The sequence below is a fragment of the Salmo trutta genome, chromosome 4 (assembly GCF_901001165.1).
Source record: "Salmo trutta chromosome 4, fSalTru1.1, whole genome shotgun sequence".
Classification (NCBI taxonomy): Eukaryota; Metazoa; Chordata; class Actinopteri; order Salmoniformes; family Salmonidae; genus Salmo; species Salmo trutta.
In genome coordinates, this window is record NC_042960.1 from 50,195,843 (window position 1) to 50,212,892 (window position 17,050).

The 17,050-nt window shown below is 40.7% G+C and overlaps 1 protein-coding gene across 2 annotated transcripts in view; it reads right to left on the reverse strand.

The window, feature by feature from the left end:
* The window catches only part of LOC115192521 (ephrin type-B receptor 1-like), a 158,549-nt gene that overhangs the window by 15,485 nt on the left and 126,014 nt on the right, over nt 1–17,050 (reverse strand). For both annotated transcript variants that reach the window (XM_029751132.1, XM_029751130.1), the window contains 3 exons: nt 4,943–5,131; nt 3,673–3,920; nt 1,631–1,846 (listed from right to left, as the gene is read on the reverse strand). In XM_029751132.1, coding sequence (XP_029606992.1) covers nt 1,631–1,846; nt 3,673–3,920; nt 4,943–5,131 — 653 coding nt within the window. The remainder of the gene's footprint in view (nt 1–1,630; nt 1,847–3,672; nt 3,921–4,942; nt 5,132–17,050) is intronic.

The window sequence follows — 17,050 nt, forward strand, 5'->3', positions numbered from 1 at the left end:
ACTCTCTGATTAGATCTACAATACATCTTTATAGGCAAGACAGTGTAGCCTAGCAGAGATCTTAGATGACACTAGCAGGGTTGTCTAGCACAATGCTCCTGCAAGCAGCAATCAATCATTTGCTATCATCTAGAAATGTGTGAGAGAGGGTGTCTTTGCATAGGCAGGCATGCACCCATCTCAGACATGGGTTATTATTTCATTTATAATGCCAGTGTCGGAGTTCTACATTGTGAGATAATTCTATCAACTTTGTTAAAGGGAAAGAGAAAAATGTACTGTGTGCTTTTAGAAGGTTGAGATGTTCTGATTAGAGCTGTTGTGGAGGCAGGGAGAATTTCATTAGAAAGTTCTGCCTCTGCACACAGACAGACAGATACAAATAAATAGGACTAGGTTTCTCTCTTGAATTTAAAGAGATTCTCCGGTACTTTTGTATACTAGTTTGAAAGTAGCGCTCACGAGCCAAAAGTGGACCCCGAAAATGGTGTACTACATCAGATACTGTATATGCATATATATGCACCACATCTTTGCTCTCGCTCTGCTGTGTGTGCAGCTTGCAAGCTGTCACTCAAATGGCAATGGGCTGAAGCTCATTGGTTAGAACTCAAATTACTAGGGGGCTGGCCCTAGTGGGAGAAAATGGCATAGCACAACTTCCAGAAAAAACGTTGCTTTCAAACTAGGGATTTAGTGGCTAATTGAGGTAAGACAGTAATTCTGCTCATATATTATTCATGTGTGAACTACACTGACACATCCAGCCCAAAGCTGGAGGTTTAAAAAATACTTAGAAGTTGCAAAAGTTCCAGAGCATGTCTTTAAGTTCTAAACATTGTGAGAAAAATCATCACAATTCATCAAAGTGCATTTTGCTGAATAATCATAGATGCACTGTATATATTTTGATACACTACATGACAAAGTATGTGGACACCTCATTGAAGATCTCATTCCAAAATCATGGGCATTAATATGGAGGTCCCCCCTTTGCTGCTATAATAACCTCCACACTTCTGGAAAGGCTTTGCACTAGATGTTCGAACATTGCTGTGGGGACTTGCTTCCATTCAGCCCCAAGAGCATTAGTGAGGTTGGGCTATTAGGCCTGGCTCGAGTTGGAGTTCCAATTAACTCCAAAGTTGTTCGATAGGGTTGAGGTCAGGGCTCTGTGCAGGCCAGTCAAGTTCTTCCAAACCGATCTCGACAATCCATTTCTGTATGGACCTCGCTTTGTGCCAGACTATTATTCCTCCAGACTATTATTCCTCCACCACTGAACTTTTCATAATCCTTTTATGGACCTCGCTTTGTGCCAGACTATTATTCCTCCAGACTATTATTCCTCCACCACTGAACTTTTCATAATCCTTTTATGGACCTCGCTTTGTGCCAGACTATTATTCCTCCAGACTATAATTCCTCCACCACCGAACTTTCATAATCCTTTTAATAACTATGATCACCACAGACACAAAGACATAACCATGGCCATGTCAACTATTGAATCACCCAACTCTCTCTTGACAAAGAGATGTCTCACTTTGTACTGGACCATAAGAAAAAAAATGTATAATGTGTTCCAAACAAACGGGGAGGAGAAAGGCCAGCCAGAGAGGGTACTCACCAGGGAGCTGGTATAGATGGGGTCTGACGTGTCGTCCTGTAGGTAACGGGACAGGCCAAAGTCAGACACCTTACACACCAGGTTGCTGTTGACCAGGATGTTGCGGGCGGCCAGGTCTCTGTGGACATAGTTCATCTCTGCCAGGTACTTCATGCCCGCCGCGATGCCACGCATCATCCCCACCAGCTGGATCACCGTGAACTGCCCGTCATTTTGCTGCAGGGCAGGGGTTAAAGAGGAAGTTATGTCACATTGGAGTTAATTAGAAAATAAAGGAAAGCCGCACACTCTAAGAGCTCAGATGCAAAAATTTTAATAACCAACGTTTCGACAGCTAAGCTGTCTTCATCAGGGTATCATCACAAACACTGAGAGATGAGTCATTTATATAGTGTCAAGAGACACACAGGTGTTTGTAATCATGGCCAAGTATGGCCTAATATCATTGGTTAACTGAAATATTTAAAAAATGGTATACAAGGAACATACAAAAAGACAAACAAATGGATAACATATGATCATAGCATTTGTAGTCTAAAAAGTATCTAACAAACAATTACAATGGCAAAATCACAATAATCACAAGAATGGCTTCAGATCAAAGTCTATGTTGAGACCGAAGGGAGCAAGTGTCTTTAAATTAAAGATCCAGGCAGCCTCTCGTTTTAACAATAAATTATCAAGGTCACCCCCTCTCCTCGGGAGGGTGACATGTTCGATGCCAATATAACGCAGAGACGAAATCGAATGGCCTGCCTCCAAAATTGGAGTTAATGACATAATAAAGTGCCAGATACTTGGGATAATGATACACACATTATCTCTCTAAAATGTCCTCATTGTGTTGGAAATGCAAAGGTACACATTTTAGGTTAAACAAATCCTCACACATTTGTTTCTGGAAAAAATTATTGGTGGGGCAGCTTGTGCAAATATTTCGAGTTATTGAGTATTGTCATTCATTGATGTAATAAGTGTTCCACTTGACTTGGGGCCCGTGTAAGGAGTGTGTGTGTGTGTCCGTTAAGCCCCACATTGGATCCATGTCTTTGATCACTCTCTGTCTCTGCTCCTTATCCTCAGCTTGGCTGTTTATTAGCGGCCTCCACCAAGGTGGATAACCCCCTCCCATGAGGCACGGCAGGTCTGACCCTGTGGCTTCAGTGGGCACCTCCAACACGCCAAGCAGGTCACTCATTCAACTGTTGTCTTCCTGCGCCAGCAACAGGGGCATGCCAGGAGAAAAACAACCCAGAAATCGATGTCCACGGGAGTCAAGTGCAGTGGCTCGGAAGAGGGCCTGGTGAGGGAGAGGACATCAAAGGGGTGTTCAAATCCCCGTTTCAAATGAGTCCAGGATCAAAGGGAGGAGGAAACAGGTTGGAGGAATTAGAAAACTGGGCCACATATTGATTGTGTTCCATGTTCTCTGTTTCCAAAGAGGAAGAAGAAACAGTAAACTGTGCCAGGCTGGCACTTTGAATCAGGGCACTGTGTGTTAGCTATGCTACCTCAAAGGGTTCTGGGTGGAACAATTTCATTTATGCTAATCACATGAATTATATTACGAAATATCGAAGGTTATTGATAAATATAAGACATTTTTGCTCATTCATGCCAAGGTTGTTTATCAGATCTCAATTCCCTGCTATATTGAAAAACATTTATCCTCCAGGGAGTTTTAAATCTCGATTTTCATAATCCTTTTAATAACTAATCTCAATAATCATACTTCACTGTTTGTGTGAAACTGTCAAATTAGCAATAAAAGCTTTAGCTGATCAATCAATATGATTGATATATGAAACCACACTGTGGCCCTATAGCTCAACCCAGTGTGTAGTCCGATGCAACAGAGGCGAAAGCTGTAACTAGGGCTGGTGTGCTGACCAGAGGAGGTAAAAAAAGGAGGATGCGTCCCAAATGGGCCCCTATTCCCTATAAAGTGCACTATATGCTTTTGACCAGGCCCAAAAGTAGTGCACTATAAAGGGAATAGGGTGAACTTTAGGACACAACCAGAATAACAAAGCAGCGCTCACCCTCAGGAAGGAGTCCAGGGCCCCATTCTCCATAAACTCTGTGATAATCATGACTGGCCGACTCTTGGTGACCACGCCCTCCAGTCTGATGATGTTGGGGTGGTCAAACTGGCCCATGATGCTGGCCTCAGACAAGAAGTCTCTTCTCTGCTTCTCCACGTAGCCCGCCTTCAGGGTCTTAATGGCCACGTACAGCTCCCTCTTCCCAGACGGCTTCAGGCGACCCTTATACACCTCTCCAAACTCGCCTGGAGGAAAAGACATGATAAATTACATTATTATAAAGCAAACTATTAGTATGCAAGCTGATATCATGTATTTTCACTTCTTATTCTTAAGCAATAAGGCCAGAGGAGATGTGGTATATGGCCAATATACCACGGCTAAGGGCTGTTCTTATGTACGACGCAACGTCGAGTGTTTTGTTTTGTCATACCCATGGTATACGGTCTGATATACCATGGCTGTCAGCCAATCAGCATTCAGTGCTTATACCACGGGTATGACAAAACAGTTATTTTTACTGCTCTAATTACATTGGTAAACAGTTTATAATAGCAATAAGGCAGCTCAGGGGTTTGTGATATATTGCCAATATACCACGGCTAAGGGCTGTGTCCAGGCACTCCGCGTTGTGTCGTGCGGGGAATATTGGCCATATACCACACCCCCTTGGGCCTTATAGCTTAAATATAGCACATGTACAATCAAAAGTCCCCATAAAGATAAACACTGTATATGTGACAAACACAGAGATGAAGAGAGTGTTACACTCTGGCTCCCTGTGGTACCCATTAATATAGAGCCCAGTTTCAGGGTCATAAGACAAGTTAGAACATGTCAGACACCAGTCAGTGCGAGGATCGTTCTTTTGCTGAATGCATGAATATATCAAGTCAAGTAAAAAAAAAAATCCTGGCAGATAAAATCCGCAATGAAATATAGATGAATGGAAAGGAGTCTAGTTACATATTAGCAGTTTTCACTGAGATAGTGGCTAACATTGCCCTCTGTAAAGACAGCAAGTCTGTTAAGTGGAAATGGTTCTTTCTCTCTAAAAGCAAAAGAAATCAGATGGAAAGAGTGGTTTTCAGAAACAGAATATCTGAGGTAAGACCAAATGTCTCCGACAGTTCCTTCATCCCACACCCAGATACAGGTAGAGAGGAAGTGGAAAAGAGAATTATAGATTCACAGCTTTCACTGCAGCAAAGGCAGAGAGATTCTCCCCCATGCTACTGAATGTTAGGTTTCCCCTCTTCCCATTCACCTGCACCAATGACCTCCTCAATCTTCACACAGGACACATCTATCTCTTTGGCAAATTCTCGGACGGCTTCGTTGGGGTCCTCGTAGGTGAAGGGATCGATGTAGATCTTCATCGCTGGCGAGCCAGAGAAGTGGGTGGGGCATGCCATGGGGGAGGGACAGCTGGACATGTCCGGTCTCAGAGAGAGTTCTGAAACAGAGACAGAGAAGGAGTAGAGGTTAGGATGAGCACAGGGAAACAAACAAATGTATCATCAGTAGTGTTGCAAAGGGAGGGTATATTACTAGAGACTTTCTAAGTTTGCCAGTAAACTACTAGAATGTTGGTCACTTTAGAGGATTGTATGGCCCTTTTGGGTACTTAAGATTATCACAGGTGTCTGTAATTATCTCTGGCCCTCTATGTGACCTTACCACATGTAAAATATATCAAATAAGATAATTTTTAAATAAAAAATTGAATGACAAAGCTGCAAAACCTTATTCTAAATTAGGGCTGTCAAACAATTAAAATAATTAATTTAGTTAATGGCATTAGCTAATTCTGATTAATCGCAATTTTAGATTTTGCTCAAATTTGGACCTAAATAGGAAAAAATAATCCATTAGAAAAGCAGTGCATTGAGTTATGGGTATATTATGTTAAGATTTTAAGGGAAAGAAACACAAAAGCTGTGTCAGAATGTTTTTAACAGCATTTTCACCATAAACACAAAAGTCACTGAAACATAAAGCTAAATCACATCAAAATCAAATCCTATTTGTCACATGCTTCCTAAACAACAGGTGTAGACTATTAGAGAAATGTTTACTAATTACAGAAAAATAATAAAATGAGGAATACATACACAATGAGTAACAATAACTTGCCTATATACACAGGGTACCAGTACTGAGTCGATGTGCAGGGGTATGTAGTACTGTAATTGAGGTAGATATGTACATATTGGTAGGGGTAAAGTGACTAGGCAATAGGATAGATAATAAACAGTAGCAACAGCGTACGTGATGAGTCAAGAGTGCAAAAAGGGTCAATGCAGATAGTCTGGGTAGCTACTTGAACAACTATACTGAACAAAAATATAACCACAACATGTAAAGTGTTGGTCCCAGGTTTCACGAGCAGAAATTAAAGATCCCAGAATTGTTCCATATGCGCAAAAAAACGTATTTCTGTCAAGTTTTGTGCACAATTTTGTTTATATCCCTGTTAATGTGCATTTCTCCTTTGTCAAGATAATCCATCATCACTCTAAAATGTGCAGTTTTATCACACAACACGTTTGTCACACAATCGTTTGAGAACAGCCACCCGGACATCTGATGAAACTGCGGGTTTGCACAACCGGAGAATTTGTCTACAAACTGTCAGAAACCGTTTCAAGGAAGCTCCTCTGCATGCTCGTCATCCTCATCAGGGTCTTGACCTGACTGCAGTTCGGCGTAGTAACCAACTTCAGTGGGCAAATGCTTACCTTCAATGGCCACTGACATGCTGAAGTGTGCTCTTCACGGATGAATCCTGGTTTCAACTGTACTGGGTAGATGGCAGACAGCGTAGCGTGGGCGAGCAGTTTGCTGATGTCAAGGTTGTGAAGAGTGCACCCCATGGTGGCAGTGATGTTATGGTATCGGGAGGCATAAGCTACAGACAACTAACAGAATTCCATTTTATCTATGGCAATTTGAATGCACAGAGATACCGTGATGAAATCCTTAGGCCCATTGTTGTGCCATTCATCCGCAGCCATCCGCTCTTGTTTTAGCATGACAATGCACAGCGCCATGTCACAAGGATCTGTACACAATTCCTGGAAGTTGAAAATATCTCAGTTCTTTTATTGCCTGCATACTCACCAGACGTCACCCATTTAGCATGTTTGGGATGCTCTGGATCGACAGTGTGTTCCAGGTCCCACCAGTAAAACTCCTCCTTATCTCAGCTCACTGGTCACCATAACAACATCCACCCGTAGCACGCGCTCCAGCAGGTATATCTCACTGGTCATTCCCAAAGCCAACAACTCCTTTGGCCGCCTTTCCTTCTAGTTCTCTGCTGCCAATGACTGGTACGAATTGCAAAAATCGCTGAAGTTGGAGACTTATATCTCCCTCACTAACTTTAAGCATCAGCTATCTGAGCAGCTTACCGATCGCTGCAGCTATACACAGCCCATCTGTAAATAGCCCATCCAACTACCTACCTCATCCCCATATTGCTTTTATTTACTTTTTTGCTCTTTTGCACCCCAGTATTTCTACTTGCACATCATCATCTGCACATCTATCACTCCAGTGTTAATTTGCTAAATTGTAATTACTTTGCTACTATGGCCTATTTATTGCCTTACTTCCTTACTCCATTTGCACACACTGTATCTAGATTTTTCTATTGTGTTATTGACTGTACCTTTGTTTATCCCACGTGTAACTCTGTGTTGTTGTTTGTGTCACACTGATTTGCTTTATCTTGGCCAGGTCGCAGTTGTAAATGAGAACTTGTTCTCAACTGGCCTACCTGGTTAAAAAAGGTAAAATAAAATTAAAAATAGAAAAAATATATGGTGTTCACACCAGATACTGACTGGTTTTCTGTGACCATCAGATGGGTATCTGTATTCCCAGTCATGTGAAATCCATAGATTGGGCCTAATTTATTTATTTCAAATTGACTGATTTCCTTATATGTGACCCGATTCAGGAAACTAGGCGTATGTCGCAAGTCACGACTTCACAGGATAGCCGTTTGAACATAAAAAAATGCCTTCTCGAACATGTGAACTTTCATGCGCCTTAATAACAAACTTGTTAAATTACGAGCCTTGTTGGTTAAGCCACAGAAAAAGTCTGCAACCTTCCCACTAGCCATGATTGGCTGAGATAATGAGTAGGCTGGGCATGCTGAGAAAAGAGTTTGGAATGTTCTGCCATGTAGAAGGCTTCTGTCTATTTGAGCTCGTCAGTCTGTGATGGTAATCCTGTCGAACGCAGCTATTTTTTTAAATGTGTTGTGTATTGGAGCTGCATAAGTGTTGATCTCCACTTTCTGGAGGATTAAGTTAGCTATATGTCTTAAGCTAAAGTGCACTGTTAGCTAGCTAGCTAACGTTAGCTGGCTGGCTCCCTAGCTGACGTTATTATTCGATTCCCAGAGCTGTTTGCTATTCTAGTTAGAGCCTAATGTTAGCTAGCTAACATTGAACCAGGCTGTTTATCTCCCAGCACTGTGGCATTGTTGTTTAAATAGCTAACGTTAGCTGGCTGTCTCATTAGCTAACGTTGCGTGACATGTGTACAACATCCGTTGAATATGGCCGGTGTCAATAAACGTCTGTAAAAAAGCGTAATGAAATTGTTGCCAGCAGAGCTGGTTAGGCTTTTTTCATGTAAACAAACAAATCATCGACCAGAGCGTCAAGTGTGCGCTCCGAGAGCGAAACAAGATGGGTGGGGCTAAAGCTTAAGAGGGTGTGAACGATGCTGAATGGGTGTAGACAAAGAAGAGCTCTTCACTAGATCCCAAATCAGTCAAAGGCCATTTTCTCAAAAGTGAGTTTACAAGTTGATCAACTTTCAAAGCAGAATTACTTTCCCATTGTTCCTCAAATGCAGTGTTTGATATACCATTTTATAGCTCTGAGTCTCTACTTTTATCCAATATAAAAAAAAAACATTTCAAATGTAGCTACATAAGACCAAATCCAGGTGGTGAGTCACATATGAACTGTAACTGTCACGATCGTCGTAATGGATGGACCAAGGCGCAGCGGGTATGTGAATGCTCATTTTTATTAATCCAAAACAAACACGAAAAAACGATAAATGGACGACAAACCAGTCTTGTAGGCTCACACAGCAATACAATAAACAATCTCCCACAAACCCCAAAACAAACATACTCCTAATTATAGGACCTTCAATCAGAGGCAACGATAGACAGCTGCCTCCAACTGAAGGCCCCAACACCAATTAGCAAAACATAGAAATACAAACGACTAGACAGAACATAGAAATAAACTAATATAGAACAATAACCAAAAACCCTGGAATACATAAATCTAACACCCCTCTACATACACAACCACCCCGAACCATATAAAACAATTACCCCCTGCCACGTCCTGACCAAACTCAAATAACAAATAACCCCTTTACTGGTCAGGACGTGACAGTAACTCTTATCTTTGAAATGAGTGTATGGGTGCATTTTGCATTTTTGTTCAGTGTATTTATCAATCTTACGGCTTGGAGGTAGAAGCTGTTCAGGGTCCTGATGCTCTCAATTTTAATTTTTTAATATTTACCTTTATTTAACTAGGCACGTCAGTTAAGAACAAATTCTTATATACAATGACGGCCTACCCCAGCCAAACCCAGACGACACAGGGCCAATTGTGCACCGCCCTATGGGACTCCCAATCACGGCCGGTTGTGATACAGCCTGGATTCAAACCAGGGTGTCGGTAGTGACGCCTCTAGCGCTGAGATGCAGTGCCTTAGACCGCTGTGCCACTTGGGAGCTGGTGCAGTTGTATAGCTTTTTGAGGATCTGAGGGCCCATGCCGAGAATTTTCAGCTTCCTGACTGGGAAGAAGCATTGTCATTCCCTCTTCACGACTGTGTTGGTGTGTGTGGAACATGATAATTCCTTAGTGATGTGGACACAGAGGAACTTGAAGCTCAACAAGATAGACAATAAACAGTAACAGCAGCGTATATGATGAGTCAAAAGAGTTCATGCAAAAAGAGTCAATGCAGATAGTCCGGGTAGCTATTGGATAACTATTTAAAGAGATGGGTGGGGCTAAGTCTTAAGAGGGTGTGAACGATGCTGAATAGGTGTAGACAAAGAAGAGCTCTCCAGTAGGTGTACAAAAACATTCAAGGGACATTTTCTCAAAAGTGGGGTTAAAGGTTTATCAACTTTCACAGCAGAAATACTTTCCCATTGTTACTCAACAGCAGTGTATGATATGCCATTTTGTAGCTCTGAGTCAAGGCTGTCAGTCACAAATATAATGGTTAAGTGTTCAATGTTGTAATTTCACTTCTGAGTTTTTCCACTTTACTAGTGAAATAGTCATTGAAATTATTGACAATATCGAAAGGTTTTGTTATAAATTACTTCAATGAACGATGGAGATGAATGGGGTTTTCTTCCCATTTAAGGTACTCCAAAGTTTTTTTCCACCTTTTGATGTCATAAATGTTGGTTTGGTAATATAGTTTCTTCTTATTTCTGTTAAGTTTAGTCACAAAATGTCTCAGTTTAAAGTATGTCAACCAATCAGCTGAGCAGCCTGGTTTATTGCCACCTGTTTTGCATCATTTCTTTGAACCATACAATGTTTTAATTAATCATCAATCCAGGGGGCTCTAACAGTTCTCACAGTTAATCTTTTAACAGGTGCATACTTGTCAACAATCGGCATGAATGTTTTGACTAATACTTCCAGTGCTGCATTTGGATTCACTTCCTCATACACATCAGACCAACATACCTTTTTTACATCTTCAACAAAAGAGTCCTGAGTAAACATTTTGTATGATCTCTTATAAATTACTTTAGGCCCAACCTCTGGCACTTTGGCTTCCTTGTAATTACCACAATGTTATGGTCACTACAGCCAATGGGAAATGATATTGCTTTCGGAGCAAAGCTCTGAAGCATTAGTGGAGATATGATCAAAAGTGGATGTCACAGATCCAACACTATTGGTATGCACTCTAGTTGGTTGAGTGATAACCTGGGTCATATCACAGGATTTTAGTCACAGTTAGAAGCTTCCTCTTGAGATGACAGCTAGTTGCTAAACAGTCAATGTTCAGGTCACCAAGAAAATAAACCTCTCTGTTAACATCACACACACTATCAAGCATTGCACACATACAGTATTATCCAAATACTGACTGTCAGCACTTGGTGGCCTATAGCAGCGCACCAAAATAATAAGCTTTAGATGAGGCAGGTGAACTTGTAACCCCAACACTTCAACAACATTTGATATGAGATCCTCTCTAAGATTTACAGGAATATGGCTCTAAAAAATGTACAGCAACACCTCCCCCATAGGCATTCATGTCTTTTCTGGAGATGTTATATAATTATATTGCTACTGCTGTATTATCAAAGGAATAATCTCAGTGTGTTTCAGAGATGGCCAGTATAAGAATGTTATCCGATGTTAGCAAATATTTTAACCTGAGAACTACAACAGTGGAATGGCTATACTGTTCTGATTAAAATCATTGTGGGAAGTTAGTTGAATCAAGAGGAATTCAGTAATGGTATTGTAAACATTATTTTGGTTTAAATATTTTTAGGGGGCATTAAGGCCACACAAAGAGGATGCAGCCGGGAAATTAGAGGCGTTATCAAGTGCTTGTCAAATTGTGAATGAGAGACTGATGAAGTGTGTACAGCCTGTGCAAAAAACAAAGAGCTCATGCCTTTCATGCAACTTTTTTCAAATCACCATTAGAGCCGCATCATGAAACCTTACACAGAACCCAAACTGGCTGTGCGAGGGTGCCATCGTGCATACATTTATTTTGTCCCCCTACACCAAACGTGATCACGACACGCAGGTTAAAATATCAAAACAAACTATGAACCAATGACATTCATTTGGGGACAGGTCAAAAAGCATTAAACATGTATGGCAATTTAGCTAGTTAGCTTGCACTTGCTAGCTAATTTGTCCTATTTAGCTAGCTTGCTGTTGCTAGCTAATTTGACCTGGGAAATAAACATTGAGTTGTTATTTTACCTGAAATGCACAAGGTCCTCTACTCCGACAATTAATCCACATATAAAACGGTCAACCAAATTGTTTCTAGTCATCTCTCATCCTTCCAGGCTTTTTCATCTTTGAACTTATATGATGATTGGCATTTACACTTTACATTTACATTTTACATTTTAGTCATTTAGCAGACGCTCTTATCCAGAGCGACTTACAGTGGTGAATGCATACATTTCATACAATTTCATACATATCATACATTTTTTTTTTCTGTGCTACTACTTTCATAGTATTACCACAACAACCGGCAAAACAATTAGTCTTTTACGACACGAGCAGTGTTGTCAGGGTATTAGAATGTATAAAAAATGATAAGCAAATCTTGTCTGCTAAATGAACTAGTGTAGCCCACAGCCATATGGCATAGCCAGATCAGGACCTAACATAGTGACAACTCAGAGTATGCTATTTTGTTCTTCTGAAATAGACTACATTTTCTTCATATTATGTTTCTTTAGACCTGTCTAAAATAAATAATGGATTTATTGTGATGGTATAGGCTATATTATTTGGATTTATTAGATTTAAAAAATATATAGTTCCAAAGGTCTGTATCGGTGGCTTGTAGGCTATAAGTGGAAGCCAGGAGATGCTAAATGTGGTTATGTTAATTAACGGTCAATTACCGTGAGACCGGCAGCTATTTGCTTGACAATCACCAGCTGACAACATTTCATGACCGCCACAGCCCTAATCTCAACCCATTCAGTTCATATTCATTATAAAGATGGGCACGCTTTATCTTGTCAGAGCGTGTTGTTTGTTTGCACTTAAAAGGGTCTGTGCAGAAACACCTGTGCATAAAAGGGTCCGTGCGGTGAAGAAATGGAGATGCAATTAACAGATGAAAAACTATACAGAATTATACAGATGAAGGATCTTAATTTGTGCCAGTTTGCTACAGCAGGAAAATAATCCTGCAGCAACAGGAAATGTGACTTATTATGTGGATTATAAATAACGGAAAAATGTTGTAGGGGTTGATACATTTTACTTTACGGCAAATCTAAAATGTCTAAAATGTTTAAGTGTAAATTACTAACTTTAAAAGTCTTTTTAAACCTTAAATACACTACAAGTTTGCATTTCCTGCTGTTCAGGAACATTCTCATCAACAAAAGAGTTATCAAATTAAGATCCTACTTGTTTAATTTGTGCCAACATTTCACCCTCACAACAAAAACAAAGTAAACTTAAACTGGAAACTTTAGCTTTATCAGAATTTTTCCAATTAAGGTACTTGGTTAACTATAGATTTGTCAGATTTAACTTGGAACCATCTATTATGTGGCCTGCTGAATGTGAGAGATCAAGGGCTTGGTTCTCAATTGAACGGGGCTTATTCTGACAAAATTGCTTTGAACCAATAGGCGACTCAGGTTTAATAGACAATTAAGTGAATCCACACACACTCAAATTAGAGGATTTACTCAGGCGCTGGGAAAAAGGGGACAAAGAGAACCAGCTCACCAGTGGTAGTCGGTGCCGTTTAAGACGAGTAAGGACGATTATTTATGACCATGGCCTTATTTCTATTACAGCAAATTGGATGATCGTCATTCATATTCCATTCACCCAGCTCAATATAACATTGATAAGTTTAGGCTACTAGATGATACAAAAATGTTCCCTATACCCATCATGAGGTTGCTACAACCTAGCCTATGAATGAAAGTTTGCAATGTAGGTGCACAGGTCGAGAGAAATTTGAGTAATCAAGGTGACAGACATTGACACATTCAATACTGCCTTACACACTCTTGTATAACACATCAGCGGTCTGTGACCAGGGAAAAAAACTTTCCAACCAAACCTTTATATCATAACCCCTACACAGAGCCTACATAATTGTCACCATATTAGCTAACGTCATAATCAACATAGCTACTAGAACTAAAGTGTTAGTAAACCCGCTACAATCATGCAGTACAGTGCACAGTCAGCAAGCAGTTTAGCAGTTACACCGGCGGGCCCGGTGGCAATACATTTATAAGACCAAAAGCTTACCTTAACTTGGAAGAGATCCTGTGTTGGATAGCCATAGCCCAGTGTTTGAGTAGGCTAATCTAGCTAGCTGCATTTGCTAGCTATGTCAGTGAAAGTGAAAAGAAAATACAAAACACAGCTAGCTCTCGCTCTCTCTTGCTTCTTCTTCATTTTTGAAGAAATTAATTTGTTAAAAACTGATCAACTATTGTCTTTCTCTCTCTTTGAGTCAACTACTCACCACATGTTATGCACTGCAGTGCTAGCCAGCTGTAGCTTATGCTTTCAGTACTAAATTAATTCTTTGATTCTTTGATTGGGTGGACAACATGTCAGTTCATGCTGCAAAATTAGCAAATTAACTGGAAACCTGGTGGTATACGGTCCTATTGCTTTGTGGTTTGAGTAAAACACTTACATTTTGTGAAGGCGGAGATGAGTGGCCAAGACCGAGGCGCACGTGGACAACAGTGGATGCATCAATTCAGGCTATAAGTATAAGCCTAAAGACAATCGCAGAATGTCATTACAATACATGTAGGTGTTTTGTAGCAGATGTCTTTTTCCATTAATCAAATTGCGGGTGCACAGTGCACTGTTAGGGTTTGGAAGCTGAAATTAATTAGTTAGTGGACGAATATGCACGGGTAAATGACTGTTTGACAATCAGATAAAAATATCATGACTGTTTGTGTTTATGCCACATTAAAATGCATAGCCGGCATGTCCATAAGGCTAGGGGAAGCTAAGCTTTCCCTAAAATAAATTGAATTAAATTGCCAAATGATATAGCTTAATTAGATTACTCCTGTCTATACAGAAATAGCCTACATAAAATCATTTAAAATAGGCTACTACACCAGAAAGCATGATATTTGGTCACAGATGATCATTAGCTTCATAAAAAAACTGTGTATTGTTATAAATCACATAGCCTACAGTCGGAAGGGCCCACAATTTAGGCATTGCCAGTTGCAAATACCAAATATATGTTGTGACCGTCAGTGAAAAGCAGAGAGACACAGCCAGGCATATCGCTATATTTAAAAATATAATCAGGGAAAAACTGTTTGGAAAGCTAATGGCTATTGCTGTAAAGAGATGACAATGAAAAGACTCCAATCTGTCTTTTAGTTATCAAAATTCTTAACTTAATTGAGCGAACAGTAGCTTATCTTATTGGCACCAGCGGAGAACATCGGCCATGTCCCCGGTTTGTGTGCATATTCACTGTCATTGGGTCATTGCCACTTCGGTTTGTTTTTGGACAATAATTTCCTCCTCTAGGTTAGATGGACATCATATTGTATTTGTGTCTCCCATTTTCGTTGGCCAATTATATTGATCAGACAACATCGTTTTTATTGATCTGTTTGTCAGTGCCATCCGAGTAGGCTACCCTGTAATTTTTGTAGTATAAAATGTTTTTGTGGGCGCACTTGGGTGTCCTGTGCTAGTAAGAAATTAAACCTACTTTCACCCCTGATTATATGAAGCCCTACCTGCACACGGTCCAAATATTTTCACACCACATGTGCAGAATCTATTTAAACAGGTCACACTTTATCTGTATAGTCTTGTATCTGTAGATGCTCTACAGATGGTCATACTATTGTATATTTAATTTTATTCTGTGGCACCATCTTTTTATGGATGGAGGAGAGAAATAATAGATGCATTTCTAAACACTCTCCACATCTGATCTGAGTGCTTAGAATGTCTATGAAACAGAATGTCAGTTTAATGCTGTTATTCCCAATACAGAGCAAGAAGGAGATGGAGAGATGTCAGAGGGAGGACAAAATCGCCATGACATCTTGTTTTTACTCTTGCTCCCTTGACAAACAAGGAAGACGAATGAAACCAATCATTTTGTGATTTAGGAATACCTGATTAGGAAGAAGGATGTCCTGATATAAAATAGATGGTTTAATTATAACCTGTCATTTGACTGTAAGCACAGGGCTGTTGGCTACACAGGATCGAATGCTCTTGATGACAATGCACACCGTACTGCTCCAACAGAGAGAGTGAGAGAAGAGGAGTAGTTGAACAGGGCAATAAGACTCTGGGGAAATTCACCCTTAATTAGTCCGGATTCAGAATACATGGCAACAACATCTGATCTGTGAAAGGTCAGGGCCGTGTAGGCACTGATTGGCAGCGTGTTATCCAATATCGATCATTTCAGCTGTAAAACACTGAAACGTGCATGCTTTAACCCCTATTCCCTGACTATTGGTCTGGTTCAAAACCCACTGTATGTACAGTGGGGGAAAAAAGTATTTGATCCCCTGCTGATTTTGTACGTTTGCCCAAATGAAATGATCAGTCTATAATTTTAATGGTAGGTTTATTTGAACAGTGAGAGACAGAATAACAACAAAAATATCCAGAAAACCGCATGTCAGAAATGTTATAAATTGATTTGCATTTTAATGAGGGAAATAAGTATTTGACCCCCTCTCAATTAGAAAGATTTCTGGCTCCCAGGTGTCTTTTATACAGGTAACGAGCTGAGATTAGGAGCACACTCTTAAAGGGAGTGCTCCTAACCGCAGCTTGTTACCTGTAAAAAATACACCTGTCCACAGAAGCAATCAATCAATCAGATTCCAAACTCTCCACCATGGCCAAGACCAAAGAGCTCTCCAAGGATGTCAGGGACAAGATTGTAGACCTACACAAGGCTGGAATGGGCTACAAGACCATCGCCAAGCAGCTTGGTGAGAAGGTGACAACATTTGGTGCGATTATTCGCAAATGGAAGAAACACAAAAGAACTGTCAATCTCCCTCGGCCTGGGGCTCCATGCAAGATCTCACCTCGTGGAGTTGCAATGATCATGAGAACGGTGAGGAATCAGCCCAGAACTACACGGGAGGATCTTGTCAATGATCTCTAGGCAGCTGGGACCATAGTCACCAAGAAAACAATTGGTAACACACTACGCCGTGAAGGACTGAAATCCTGCAGCGCCCGCAAGGTCCCCCTGCTCAAGAATACATACACATGCCCGTCTGAAGTTTGCCAATGAACATCTGAATGACTCAGAGGACAACTGGTGAAAGTGTTGTGGTCAGATGAAATCAAAATGGAGCTCTTTGACATCAACTCAACTCGCCGTGTTTGGAGGAGGAGGAATGCTGCCTATGACCCCAAGAACACCATCTCCACCGTCAAACATGGAGGTGGAAACATTATGCTTTGGGGGTGTTTTTCTGCTAAGGGCACAGGACAACTTCACTGCATCAAAGGGACAATGGACGGGGCCATGTACCGTCAAATCTTGGGTGAGAACCTCCTTCCCTCAGCCA